This window comes from Hemiscyllium ocellatum, chromosome 14 (genome assembly GCF_020745735.1).
Source record: "Hemiscyllium ocellatum isolate sHemOce1 chromosome 14, sHemOce1.pat.X.cur, whole genome shotgun sequence".
NCBI classification, from domain to species: Eukaryota; Metazoa; Chordata; class Chondrichthyes; order Orectolobiformes; family Hemiscylliidae; genus Hemiscyllium; species Hemiscyllium ocellatum.
This window is the reverse complement of record NC_083414.1, coordinates 68,462,274-68,476,852: the sequence shown is the minus strand read 5'-3', so window position 1 is coordinate 68,476,852 and position 14,579 is coordinate 68,462,274. Positions and strand designations below refer to the sequence as shown.

General features: G+C 38.3%; 1 protein-coding gene across 1 annotated transcript in view; it reads left to right on the top strand.

Annotated features, from left to right (window-relative positions):
- Positions 1-14,579, top strand: part of dock3 (dedicator of cytokinesis 3) — a 721,249-nt gene that overhangs the window by 51,431 nt on the left and 655,239 nt on the right. The window contains exon 5 of the mRNA XM_060835046.1: positions 13,022-13,118. Coding sequence (XP_060691029.1) covers positions 13,022-13,118 — 97 coding nt within the window. The remainder of the gene's footprint in view (positions 1-13,021; positions 13,119-14,579) is intronic.

Below are 14,579 nucleotides of genomic sequence, written 5' to 3'. Positions count from 1 at the left end.
CAGTCCTACTCCAACTAGCATAGCATTCTGACTTCAAATGTATAGTTATTCTTTCGTCATTCTGTCACAAACCTGGAGGTATCTCCTGAGCAGTGCTGTGAGTGTATATCTACTATAGCAGTTCAAGAAGATGGTCACCTTCCTCAGTGTAATGTAGTCTTACCCCAAACATGAATTAAAAACCAAACTTCTTTTCTAAACCACTAGTCAACATCTTTTCTTATATGTTGCACTTTAGGATGTTACATTGTTAAAAGAGCAGACATTTGCAAGGAAAAATCAAACAAATGACAACAAACTTGAATGTTTAATCATTTTGCTTTTAAGCAGTCTTTCCCTCAAATGAAACAGACAAACTTCATTTCTTCAAACGTGTAAGAAACTATGTTGTCTTTCGTACCCTGAACAAAAGACAAAAATCAAAGTGAACACCGTCCCTTGAAGAGTTTTGTATCATTCCCATCCATTTTAGTATCCTGTTCCGACTCATCCTAAGTGGTCAGTGGAATCCTTTGAATACGCTCATCCAATACCATGCTAAATAAGTAATAAGGCAAAGTTTCTACCTGTTGTCTATGGTTATATCAACATAGGGAGGAGAAAGTGAGGACCCATCCAGGTAAGTGTTCATAATTGCATTTACAATGGAAGAGTTTAAATACAAGTGAGTTTCACTCCAAACCAGTAATGCTTGTACTATCATATCTGGTTGCTTACAGTTCTTGCCCCCATGTGAAAATGCACTAGCACCTGCACTTGTGCTCGTTCAGGAAGGCTCTTTAAATTGAGTTCACTTGCATGAGTGAGGATAATTAAGCACATTTTAAAAGAATTTTCATATAAAACTAGTATGTAGCTATCATGTTAAGAAATTCTTCATATGATTTTAAGGTCCTGCTTAATGTTTTTAAGTCAGGTTACTTTGATGTGAACGATGGGCAACCTTATTAAAAATGCCTATTTTTGGCATTATACCATTTTTTAGCTTCAATGAAACAGCACTGGCTTTCCATTCTAGTAGATATGAAGGAATATTTCTTTCTTGGGAAACAACCAAAAAACAACAATATTTTGCTGTAAGATTACTATATTTTGTTCAGAGATTAGTTTGTACTTAATATTGTAAAGATTTCATATATTTTTCTCAAACATGAAATGGTGAAAAATTGAATTTTAGATACTGCTAAGTTACAGAGATTGTACAACGTGCATATTCTTACCACTAGAAGGTCAGAAGGAGAACTGTGTGACATTAACTTATTGTTACATGTGTTTGTATATATTTTGGAGAAGCTGGATTTGATACATTTGGGAGACAAGCTGGCATTTGGTGCCGTTGAGTTGAAAAATTGCATAGCAATAGTCTTTTGGGTTCTTAAGTGATAGATTGTCACAAAATTTAGAAGGGACAGTTCCACTCAGAACTCCAGAAAATCCACGAGCAAAGATTTATCTCTTCCCCACTCAGTCCAAGTTTGGGAAAAAAGAAATCAGCACTTTCTTTGCTTTTAACTTGAGCAAAGACCTACATCCAACTGGCCATCTACCGAATTAAGGATTTTCTATTGTTCTTTGGTCCACAATAATGTGATATCATTGCCAAAAAAAAGGTTGTGAGAAAGTCACCTCATTCCCCTCGTGCTTTTGACTCTTGATCCATTTAGCCTGTTTTCAAACCATGATATTTCTGTAGATCAGCGTCATGTCTGTTCCCTTTGTGAATGAACATGTTCATGATTTGATTGAAGGAAGTATAATTTAAGTTTGTTAGTTAAAAATCTCTAGCTATACATAAAATCTTAAGGGATGAGGATTCAATTTGTGGAAGTTAATTTTCACCATAAAAAAAGGTTGCATTGTATTATTAAATTGTATTTACAGCTTCTAAGGTGTCAAAATAACTTTTCAAAATGAGCACTGAAATCAACTGCAACATGCACAGTCACAGACTGCTGTGTGTCTCAATGCTCAGCATATTGTATATTGGCAGTGTTCTACTGATAACTTTTGGGTTACGTTTTAATAATTTTTTGTTGAAATTTTGAAGGAAAAGCATCAAATGCAACAGATTGGCACCAACCAAATTACAGAAACATGAAAGAATGTTTTAGTTTAGCTAAATTGGTGGAAAGATTTAACTGGCAAATAAAGAAAACAATGGAAAATATTCAAGTTCAAGATTCCCACAGCACAGTGTCAGAACTTTCAAATATCTGATTTAAAAAATGGACTGCATCAGGGCAGTTCTTTTGGAAAAGGAATGAAAAAAAACCTTGAAGCCTGCTAGAAACTAAGGTTCAAATACAGTTGTGAGAACAAAGAGAGGAAGAGAAACAATGGAGGGCACGATTAATAAAATAGCTTGTTGGCAATATAAATGTAACCAGCGAAGATTTATTTATCTTATTAACATACTTTTTAAAAAAGAAAATAATCAGCGAAGGAGTACATAGAGACACAGACCTTATGAGTAACAGTAAGTCGTCAGCCCTTAAAACCTATTCCAACATTCAAAGAAGATTATGTCTGATCTGGTTCTTGCCTTAACCTCCTTTTCCTGTGTCTCTGCATTCCCCCGCCACTTCCTCCCAGAACTGAAGCAGTTGCTGGACCCAAAAAGTTAACTACTTTCTTTCCACAGATGCTGCCAGACCTGCTGAGTTTCTCCAAAAATTTCTGTCGTTGTTTATTTCAGATCTCCAGTTCTCTGTTTTACTATATATTTCTGTGGACACCGTGCATCAGCATCACTGCTTGTCTTTCCATCTGTTTTTGTGTCATCTGCAAACTTGGTGATAGTGCATTTACTTCTGATTTCCAAGTTATTCTGACAAACTGTAAATTAATGCCAAACATATGTTAACATTTTTGTCATAATTTTTTTGTAATTCTTTCTAGAATCTTTGTGTTTAAAGACTGGATATTGCTCTTAGTTGACTTTTAAAAGCAGGCTTGAAATCTGACTAAGTTTGTTGTTGCTCTATACTTATGGTAGTCTAAATTTATTTCAGGCCAGTAGGATAATGACTACACAGCTAATGTTTGTTTTCTTAATCCAATATCTGGTTTGCTTTAGATTGTCATTTATTTTTGAGAGGGTTAGAATTTGAAGTAAATTACAAAGTAACATATCATACAGTCCAGTGAGGGAGCAAATTACTGCACATGCTGGAATCTGTACTGAAAACATAAAAATGCTGGAGATCACAGCAGTTCAGAGAGCATCCATGCAGAGAGAGCAAGCTAATGTTTCAAGTCTAGATGACTCTGATGAAGTCAATACAATCCAGTGCATTTGCCGTACAGGTGCAAATTCATTTCATCATTCTTAATGTATTTTCCTCTATTCAGTAAAGAGGACAAAGAGGATCATTCTTGGTACTGAAAGTGGCCATTCATTGACCTAGAAATATTAGAGCATGTTAATATACACGAGGCTCCAACAGCACTGATGATGTTCCCTAGCCAGGGAACGAAACGTTTGCAGCAAAAACTTCCAGCTCGGCGAGCAGAACCACAACATGTTAATATAATTTGAAGCAACTTAATTGACTCCAACACTTGCAAACCCAAAATTCATTGAAGGTTGCAATTTGTTTTCATAGTTTTGTTGTTTTCTTTAAATTTAAAAAAAGCTTTCTATTGATCTGTCTGTCATCCTATTTCTAAAACTATATGTCAAAATTCCATTCGTAATTATTGGCAGGAATAATTTGTTTTTTATTTCTAGAAAATGACAAATGCATAAATCTTGCACTTTGGGATATTGTAGACTGGTAAGATTTCTGTGTCTTGTTCTCCATGTGATAAGTCTTGATAGTGTCCTCATGAAGAGAAGGAGATAAAGCGTTTTTAAATAGATAATAGATACATGTAACCTGCGATCAGTTTTGAGTTCCAGTGATGAATTATGGCCGGGTTTATTCTGTCGGCTTCTGAGTCCCAAGGTCATATTGAAAAGTGGATTAGATGGTCACGTTTGGGAGAATTTTAACTGTCATATGTTGTTGACAATGATGTAACTTTGCATCACTTCCACGCTTTTGCTTGTTTCCCATATTATTCTAAATAAAAATTCAGATTTGGCGATGAGACAAACTTTTCTTTGGTGAAGTTGTCAGCTTCCAATGCTGCAGCTACTTGTGGGCTATATTAAGAAAAAATCCTCAGCAAAAAGAGCGACTGTGCTTAACATTCAAAGCTCCTCTTCAAAATGCTAGCGTTCATCTTCTATGATGGCTTCTCTGAATGGCTGCATCTTGACTACCCTCTCTCTGCTGTTTGCTGTTGATATTGCTGTCTGTTTCTGACGACAAAGCTCCTTCTTCGTTTTACCTTCTTCTCCAGCTCTCAAGATTGCAAGTATATTGAGTGTATGAGATGCATCGGTGCTCCAGCAATTGAACTGTGTGAAGAAGGTAGGCAAAGAGATGAGAACACGTGACCATGGATTTCAGCCATGGCTAACCAGTGAGATTTTCAAACCTTCATTTGTCTACAATCAAAACTCTTGCAATGTAAGAACCCCAGTATGATACACTCTTCTCTCTTCTCTATGCCTAAGGCACTACTCCAATCAACTCCTCACCCCATCAGTTCCGGCACACCTTTGTTGGTCCCAAGATTCTATACAAGCTTCCTTTCTCCTGCATCCCTTCTTTGTGCCCATCACCTTTACATCAACCTGCTTTGGATGCTATCAGATTCTTGTGCATTGCTGCCTTTACCTTGATGAAATTTAATTATAAAACATTTTAAGCGAATAAGTGTTCATTGCATACTTAAGTACTAAGAGTATAACACACTACTGACTTAATCTTGGAATTTATTCTTCCATTGAAACATTTAAATTCTGGCTCCTGCCAAACTTAGTAACCCCACAATCCATGTGTCTCCCTATCTGTGGGATCCAGAAAATCCTTTCGTGCCACATTCCACTTAATGGAAACAGTCACTCATTATGATTTTCCCCAGGGTGGCCAGTTAATGGCCAGAAGATGGACTCGCTGTCCAATTAAGGGCGGTGGTCTCAGTCTTGAAGGTGGAACATCAGTCGTTTGCCTGCCTTCCAGATTGGAAGCAATAACAGGCAACAATGGAAGGTAAGTAAGGGAATGGGTACTTCAAAATGGAGTACTCTTACTTAAAAAGTGGCTTTTATGAAGGGCAGGGGTGGCTGATGGCATGGGAACTAATGGTTCTACAGTGGCTGCCCTCTTCCAATGCATAACAAAATCATTGTGCATGCCACAGACTGAAACTGGTAAATTCTTCAGATTGACCTTCATGCCCTTACAAAATACATAGTAATTGGCATTGCTACTTGCCATTGCAGCAAAGATTGAAGGAGTGCAACATTGGTGTTCCGTGAGTCACAACATAAAATAAAAACACTTCTTCTCGTTACCAGAATGGCAAACTAAGTACCTTATCTACCTAATCTTTAAACAACATTACTATTAACATGGTTTCTTGATGAGCACAATAACGTGATTGTCATCAAAACAAAACCTAATTCATGAAGATGGAATAAATGGATAACTCACCCAATCAATATTGAAATATAAATGCTTATCTCTGTAAATATCCCCAAAGCACACAAACATCTACAAACATTTCTTTTCTTTAAGAAGAGGAAGAAAGAAACTGGTTTCTCCAAGGATTGGTTTTCTGGGGGGAAAAGAATATTTTAACTAATGGGGGTTTTTGAAAGCAAAAGGATAACTGGTGGATGTTCTAGAGTCTGATATTCTGGCACAGGTAGTCAATCACGAATCATGCATGGTTAAAATCTGACAAACGCAGATTGCTGAGAAAAAATGGTGTTCAGATGTTTCTTCTCTCACTCTTTCAAAAGAGCAAATAAGGTCTCCCCTGAAGTTAACAAGAGGGGTTTCTTTTCACAAATAAGAATGGTCAACTGGATAGCTTGTTCTGAGAATGCTTTCCCAGCTCAGTTGGTTCTTCATGGTTTCTCCTCTAACTGAATCAGCTAAAAGAAACTTCACCAAGCCAGTCACAGTTCAAAAAACAGCCCCAGAAGAGGTCTATAATGAAGTAGTTATTGTCAGTTATGTGATTTACAAGAAGCCTTGTTAAAATAAATTTCTAATGTTCACTGAACTTTAAGTGGATCTCCTTGAAAGAAACCACTGCAGGTATTTCTTCAAAACTTGAAATAAATCCATTTTCCACAATGCTTTAAAATTTAAGTCCTCTCAAATATTAAATGCAGAGTGCTTTTGCAGCAGTTTGTACCAACAGCTTTTGGGTATTCTTCATACTGATAGCAACTTATAATGAATTTCAATTGAATGTTCTGAGACCTCTGCGCTGTGTCATTTTTATAAATGACTTGGATGATGAAGTGCAAGGGTGGGTGAGTAGGTTTGCAGATGATACGAAGGTGAGTGTAGTTGTGGATAGTGTTGAGGGTTGTTGTAGGTTACAATGGGACATTGACAGGTTGCAGAGCAGGGCAGAGAAGTGGCAGATGGAGTTCAACCTGAAAAAGTGTGACGTGATTCATTTTGAACATCAAATTTGAATGCAGATTACAGGGTTAAAGGCAAGATTCTTGGCAGTGTGGGGGAACAGAGAGATCTTGGTTTCCAAGTCTATAGTTCCCTCAAAGTTGCCACCAAGTCAATAAGGTTGTTAAGAAGATGTATGGTGTGTTGGCTTTCATTAGCAGGGGGATTGAGTTTAAGAGCAATGAGGATATGCTGCAGCTCTACAGACCCAGGTTAGACCACACTTGGAATATTGTGTTCAGTTCTGCTGGCCTCATTATAGGAAGGCTGTGGAAGCTTTGGAGAGTTGCAGAGGAGATTTACCAGTATGCTATCTGAACTAGTGGGCATGTATCATGAAGAAAGGTTGAGGGAATTTGGGCTTTTCTCATTGGAGCAAAAAAGGTTGAGAGGTGACTTGATAGTGATGTACAAGATGATGAGAGGCATAGATTGAGTGGATAGCCTGAGACTTTTTCCCAGGTGGAAATGGCTATCATGAGGAGATATAATTTAATGGTGATTGGAGGAAGGGTTAGGGGAGATGTCAGAGTTAGGTTCTTTACACAGAGAGCGGTGGGTGTGTGGAATGCACTGCCACCAGTGGTTTTAGAGTCAGATACATTAAGGACATTTAAGGGATCCTTGAATAGGCAGATGTATGTTAGTAAAATGTAGGGTATTTAGGTTAATTTGATCTTAGAGTAGGATAAAAGGTGAACACAACGCTGAGTGCTGAAGGGCCTGTACTGTACTGTTCTGTGTTACTTGAAGTATAATCAAATAGCCAAATACCCATTGCATTAATAGCTATGATGTCCATTCAAAGGTGTTAGTACCACATTACAGGCATCCTCCGCTTTCCGAACGTTCTCTTTATGCCAGTTCACTTTTTTTCATAAGACCTACTTTAGTATCTGTTTCGCTAAAAAGTTTGTACAGCGAGAGTGGCATTGCCAAGCACCTTCCCCGGGAATTATACTCAATATCAAGCTCCCATAGCTTTGAACTGTGTCTGTGAGCATCTGTGCTTTATCTGAATTTATTTTGTGCATCTGTTAGCAAGATGTATCCTGTGCTTCCCACCACCCCAACCCCCAATGGCCTTTACTATATGTTAGTGTTAGTTTAGGTTTTATGTGTTATTTGATATGATTTGGTAGGTTATTTTTTGGGTCTGGGAATGCTCAAAAAATTCTCCCATATGAATTAATGGTAATTGCTTCTTCGCTTTACACCATTTGAGCTTACGAACAGTTTCATAGGAATGCTGTATTTTTGGATAGCGGGGGACACCTGTGGTACGGCATAATCAGCGCAATATAACTTCACTATTATGAACACTATTTTATTTTAAACAAAACCCAATTTTTGACAAATCCCACAAGAACAAATAGTTATGCAAGCTTTACATGGACATACTGAGGATAATTGCAATGTAACCAATTCTGATGTGAATCATGTGTAATGCTGCTGGATGGTGTGTTGCATGCAAAACTGAGAACTTCTAAGACATTATCTGGATCTGTAGAACTTTTGCTGTGGTTCATAGATTTCAAGAAGCTTGCTTTCAAATAAGCATGAATAAATACGAAGCAATCTGCACACTACCTTGTTTAGAACGTTTAAATTACATTCAGTACAAATTGATCATTCTTTGATGTGCTTCGTTCCCAACATGGCAATAAACGATTTCTTCAGAAACACATTATTTGCTGCAAAAGCTGATGGACTGTGGACTGAGAGTGAAACCCTAATTCAAAATTGTTCAAACATACATACTCAGTGATTAGCACTGCTGCTTTATTGCACCATGGATACCAGTTTGATTCCAGCCTTAGGTGACTGTCTGGGTGGATTTTGCATGTTCTCCATGCCTCTTTACAGATTTCCTCTGAGTGCTCTCACAGTCTAAACATATGCAGGTTTGGTGGATTGGCCATGCTAAATGGCCTGTAGTTTTCTGGAAAGTGCAGGAATACAGGGATAGGGTAGGGGGTTGGGTGTGTTCAAATTGATGGCCCTTTAATTGTGCTAGAAGAGGGAAGGAATAGTTTGCATGTCATCTCAGGTGCATGGCAATAAAGTGGGCACCATAAAGTTCTAGCGTCAGCTTGTTCAGAGATGTTATTATATACCTCTGGAGCAGGTGGGACTTGAACCTGGGTCTCCTCATTTAGGGGTAGGATTGTTACCATTATACCACAAGAGGACTACACAGTCAAATTTCCTTTTTTTTCCAATTTATTTAACCTATTTTTCTAATCAACCTATTCAGACATGTAATTACACACCTCCTGGAGCAAGTGGGACTTGAACCTAGGCCTCCTGGTCCAGGGGTAAGAAACTACCATTGCGCCTCAACAGGGCCTTCAAATTTTCTCAGTTACAAGGATTAATCAGTTGCACATATGTTTATTAGAGCACCTCAACAGGCTTGAATGTTGGCGGCCATTTTTAAGGTGAACAGAGATAGATTTTAAAAGAGACATGAGAGGCATATTTATTACATAGAAGGTGGTTCACATGTGTAATGAACTTCCTGGGGCAGTGGTGAATGTGGGTACAATTACAACGTTTAAAAGACATTTGAATAGATACATGAATAGGAAAGGTCTGGAGGGATATGGGCCAGGAGTAGGCAGGTGGGACTAGTTTAGTTTGGGATTATGTTTGGCATGGATTGGTTGGACCGAAGGGTTTGTTTCAGTGCTATATGACTCTGACTCTAAGTAAGAGACATCTGTTGATGTTCAGGTAGTGGAAGATCACAGGCAAATATCTCTGCACTTTTTTTGCTCAATTCCCAACAATTGTTACAATGTCTTCACTCTGTGAAGTTATACTTGCCTCAGATATTCCATTTCATTCCCCAGGTATGTGACTGGCAACCTGGTGGCATGGGCTACCTTTTGAGGAAACAAACATAGAGAATACTGATGAAACTCATGATCTGGCAGCATCTGTTGAGAGAGAAACAAAATGTTAACATTGAGTCCAAAATGACTGTTCTTCAGAACATTGTCCTTTTGAGAAGCTGGCATTCCCCTGATAGTTTAAATAGTCCAATGATAAAGCTGAATAAAGCTGTATTCAGACACGGATCATCATTGAACAGTTAATTGGACTATCAAAGATGTGCTTTTGAATCCCTGAACATTCTAGAGTGTTTATGCAATATTTATCTGGCTTGTCTCCAAGGCCATCGTTGTAAGCTGTATCCTACAAAATATGATGTAAATAAAGGCTTGCAGCTTAAAAGGGTATATCTTAAGGAAGGCTGTATGTTATGAGAGGATGATGTGGAAAAAGAGGAGGCTAAGGGGATCAGAATCAGAAGCTAATGAAAAGATTATCAGTTCAGGGCATGGCTGAAATCTGGTGATGATGTCCATACATGATTCCCATGTCAACAGGGATTTCCTAAAGCAACCTGAGCAACCATGAGGAGTTCACAGTACAACACATGGAAGGCAAGGAAACTAGCTTGCACTTGAAGTGGAGGATATCCAGTGAACTATCCTTCATATTCCTAACATTACAGAAGGATGGAGTATAGTTCGTCTCAGCTGGGACTGGAAGAATCTTATTTAGCCTTTTAGGAGGTATCGTAATCCTGTCTTGATAAATTAATGAATATTGAAAACCAACTGAGTAGGTAGTGTATGTATTTACAATATCAATCCAAAATTCCAATTCCAGTTAACCATTTAACATTTAGTAGTCACAATAATGAGACAATCTTGTGCTCCCTGTGTTGGTAGGTGCTTACCTCTCTCCCTGTGTGCCTATGAGGAAAGTATTAGCCAGCCTTGGTGACCCATAAAGGTCCTGCCTGTGGTTGCACTGCTTGCCTGTCTTCAGGGGCAGTCACTGAGATTCCTGTTGCTGGCTCACTTAAGGAAAGCCACGCAAGAGGAGTGTGTCAGAAGTTGCCCAGTATCCTCCACTTTCTCCTCAGCCCTGGCTACATTTTCAGGCAGCCAAGTGAAAGTCAGCTCAGTTGCCAATCCAGGCAGTATGTCACCAGCACAAATGACCAGCTTTGCAGAAGTAGCTCCACATATCACCCATGGAGAATAATACTCATGTTGTGAACAGACTGGTTCAGAGTAGTTAATGTACCTCATACCCGTGCAGAGTTTTATGCTGATGCAGCAGCAAATAATGTATGCAGTATGTTGCTCTTCAGAAGGTTGGTCATTCTCTCCTAGAAAAAGCTTATGTACTCAAGTATTTGGACTTGAGTACTGGACTCCATTACTTACAAAGAATGAGCTTGCAATACCTCTGGAAATTCCTTCAGACGTGCACATATCTTCTGTAGCTATTCCAGGTACTGAAAATCAAACAGTGACTTCTTCCTTAATATGTGCTGCAGCATCACTGTCACTGCCAAACTCTTTTCCTACTCCACATTAATTGTCCACAAATGTATCTGATTCCAGCACCACCTTATGCACTCTTGTGTTGCGTGTCTCGTCCAATGACCCCAATTCTAATTGCACACAATAACCCACCAATATGCAGATATCTGCATTTCAGTTTGTTGGGCACTTGTCTGATGTAACAATGAGTGGCCAGATATCTTTTCCTCCACTTGATGCCTAAGGAATGGTTGCACACTGAATAGAGCTGTTTAAGACTTGATGAGAGTTAACTTTTGATTAATGGCTTTGCAACATGTCACCATCCCACCATCCACACCAGTGCTCTGCATTCAGCGGTATGATGCTTGCCTTGAGACTGTAATACCTGCAGTCGTACATGCATATTCCATCAACTTGACTTTAATTCATTTCCTCCCCTTTACCTCTTCATCAGTGGCTTATCTGTCATCCTCCCCCCATGAGGTCACCAACAAAAACAAGCTCTTGTGTGACTCATCATAGATCAGTTGCACCTGGGATAAGAGACTGTCTCCAGTACTCAGAGACAGGACACCCAAGCTGCCACAACATCTTTTACACAGTCTGTAATGACCTCAGCAATGGTGTCCCACTACTGGTATGGTCCATCCCCTTGTATTATACATTGTCTTTTCTTGCAAGGTCGAGAAGACAAAAGGAACAGCATTGTGCTCCTACATAAAAGTATCAATGTGGCTTGAGCTGATAGTTGTCTTGCAGATTTTACAACATAAATGGTCTTTCTTTTGCTTATTTCATGACCATAGGATCATGAAGTCTGCAGGATCATGATAACTATGTAGAATGCGAACTAGCTTGGTCTGCTAGAACTTGACACAATTTATTTGCATCTTTAGCAATCTGGTAGAATTAGAGGTTTGGAATTGAAGTTTACTTGTAGAAAGCATATGCTAAACTGTTTCTGATCATAGTTGCTTCAGGATTCAGACACTGATATAACAGCAGATGCAAGGGATTAAATGGGTCAATTCTGTGTGTAGAAGTCACGTGAGTAATGAAAGCAGCCAGCAGGACATTTGGATATTAGATTGGGCTCCTCCTGGATCAGTTTGACAAGTTAAAAACCTGATACTATCTTGTACAGGGAGAAATTAAGTCCACTACTCTCACGAGAAGAGATCAAGATTATTTTAAAGTAGTGGGTTAGCTGTCTTTTCATCAATGTTATCTCCTAGCAGTAGCATCAGAGAAAGCACTGCAATGTGATTTTCCTTCCTTTGCACCTAGACCCACCAACTTTGAAGTCTCAGTAAGGTTGAAACCTCCATCAGAAATTTGCTTTCCTAGCATGGAAATAAGGTAGTGTGCACCTTCACAAAGGAAATAAAAGCAAAAAATACTGGAGAATCAGATTTTGCAGCATCTGTGGAGAGAGAGAGAAACAGTTAACATTTTGAATATGAAGAAGATTCAATATTGGATTTGTAACAATAACTTGGTTTCTCTCCACAGATGCTGCCAAACCTGCTGATTTCTCCAGAATTTTCTGTTTTTAATTGCAGGTTTCCATTATCCACAGTATTTTGCTTTTATATCTTCGTATAGGAGATGAGCTGAAGTGTCAGTAAACTGTTGAACCACCAATATCCATCTCAAAGATAAAATTCCATCTCTCTTTGTACCTCCTATCCACTACTTTAAAAGCAATTTCTTGCTCTGCTCTTCTAGCATTTAAAAGATATTATGTTTTAAAAATGTTTAATGTCCAAAGTGGTTGACCTCACATTTGCCTACATTTAAATCCATTTGTCATAGTTCTCACAGATCAGTTAATCTTTTAAATATCTCTTAGAAATTATAAGATTTTGTAATTTCATGCTTCCATTCTCAACTTGTTCAGAAATGATGGAAGAACAGAAAAATTGTAAATTGAAAATGTGCTGTTGATGATGCAAGAGGCCAGTTTGAGTTTTTGGAGGAGGTAAATTGGAGAACATTTCCATTTGCCTAAACTCTTCTTTCTAATTTTGCTCCACAGTTGTTAGAATAAGCAATTACAAAATATTCTAAGACAAATATTTATTGTATTTTATATTGTGGAGATGTGAGATTGTTTAATGCCTGTGTTTTGTTTTGCAGCCAGTTTGAGACTGTAGTTCCAGTGGAAGATTCCATTGTTACTGAGGTCACAGCCACATTACAAGAATGGATAATGCTCTGGAAACAGTTGTATGTGGTAAGTATGTAACAACTTTTATTTTTACCAGTTGTGATAAATTTTGCATGAATTGTTTATAAGTGCAACTCATTTGCAATATTTTCTAAAAACAATTGGGTGAATGTTTCAATCTCCAGACGTAATGTAGCATGAAACATATTGAGAGTTCTTAAAGAAAATAACTTGCAAATTTTCATTCATTTGTTCCCATGCTCAAGTACTTCTTTTACATAATGCATCAACTGAATTTTTGAGGTGATCTGTTACAGGAATACTGAGGAGTAACAGGAGCTAAAACTTAATGAAGTACAGTAAGAATGAAGATCTGGATAATTTAAATGTTACTGTTGCACGTAAAACTGCTTCACAAGGTGACGTAGGGTTTTTGTGACAATAGTGGGCGGCAAGGTGGCGCAGTGGTTTGCACTGCTGCCTCCCTGCGCCAGAGACCTGGGGTCAATTCCTGCCTCAGGCGACTGACTGTGTGGAGTTTGCACGTTCTCCCCGTTTCCTCCACCAGTTTCCTCCGGATGCTCCGGTTTCCTCCCAGGTAAATTGGCCATGCTAAATTGCCCGTAGTGTTAGGTGAAGGGATAAATGTAGGGGAATGGGTCTGTGTGGGTTGTGCTTCGGCAGGTCGGTGTGGACTGGTTGGGCCAAAGGGCCTGTTTCCACACTGTAAGTAATCTAAAGTAGCCAGAATATTATATTGAGTTCAAGTTATATTTAGATTGTAATGTGTAAACTAAAGATTTTAAATTGTATACTCACAGATGCTATATCCAAAATGCTATGTAAAACATGTTAAGTTGTACCTTTCTATTCAGTAAAGCTTAGATCCACCAGAACAGGTGTTGACTTTGGTTCCGGTTTTAATTCCTTTATTCTTGCTAAATGCTTTACTTCTGCAATCCAAGAATTCTACATGAGGGAAATTGCAGAATATCAAACTACTGAGATGTCAAAGAATTGTGATTCATTGATGTTAATTTCAGATGCTCTATATAGTTTGTATATGGGACGTGCCACTCCAGAACTTTTAAGGATATCCAATGTGATTTATAAGAAATACGTTCTTGGCTACACTTCTGTTTAATGGGAGGCTTTGGTTTCCAGTTCGGTCTAAATTCAAATTTGAAGTTAATGCATGTCATAAGTCTTCTGTAAGACTTCACTCATTTGACTTAGCTTACCTGGTTTATTCAGAACGGTTTGTGTGGTTTGAGACTTATTTAACGGTCATTCAAAGCACATGGTACAAATCAGTATGTCAAGTCACTTCAATTGACGCATTCATTTGATTGTAAACTTGGGGATTTTTTTGATAGTAAAGAGGTTGACATCTGTTTTTGTGATGAGTATCCAGACAGGCTTGTTCGAATAGTAGAGTCATGTTTTATTTCTAAAACCTATGACAGCATTTCCATAGTTAGTAATTTCCAATGCTGGGTTCATACCTGGCTCTGAAGAAGACTTGTA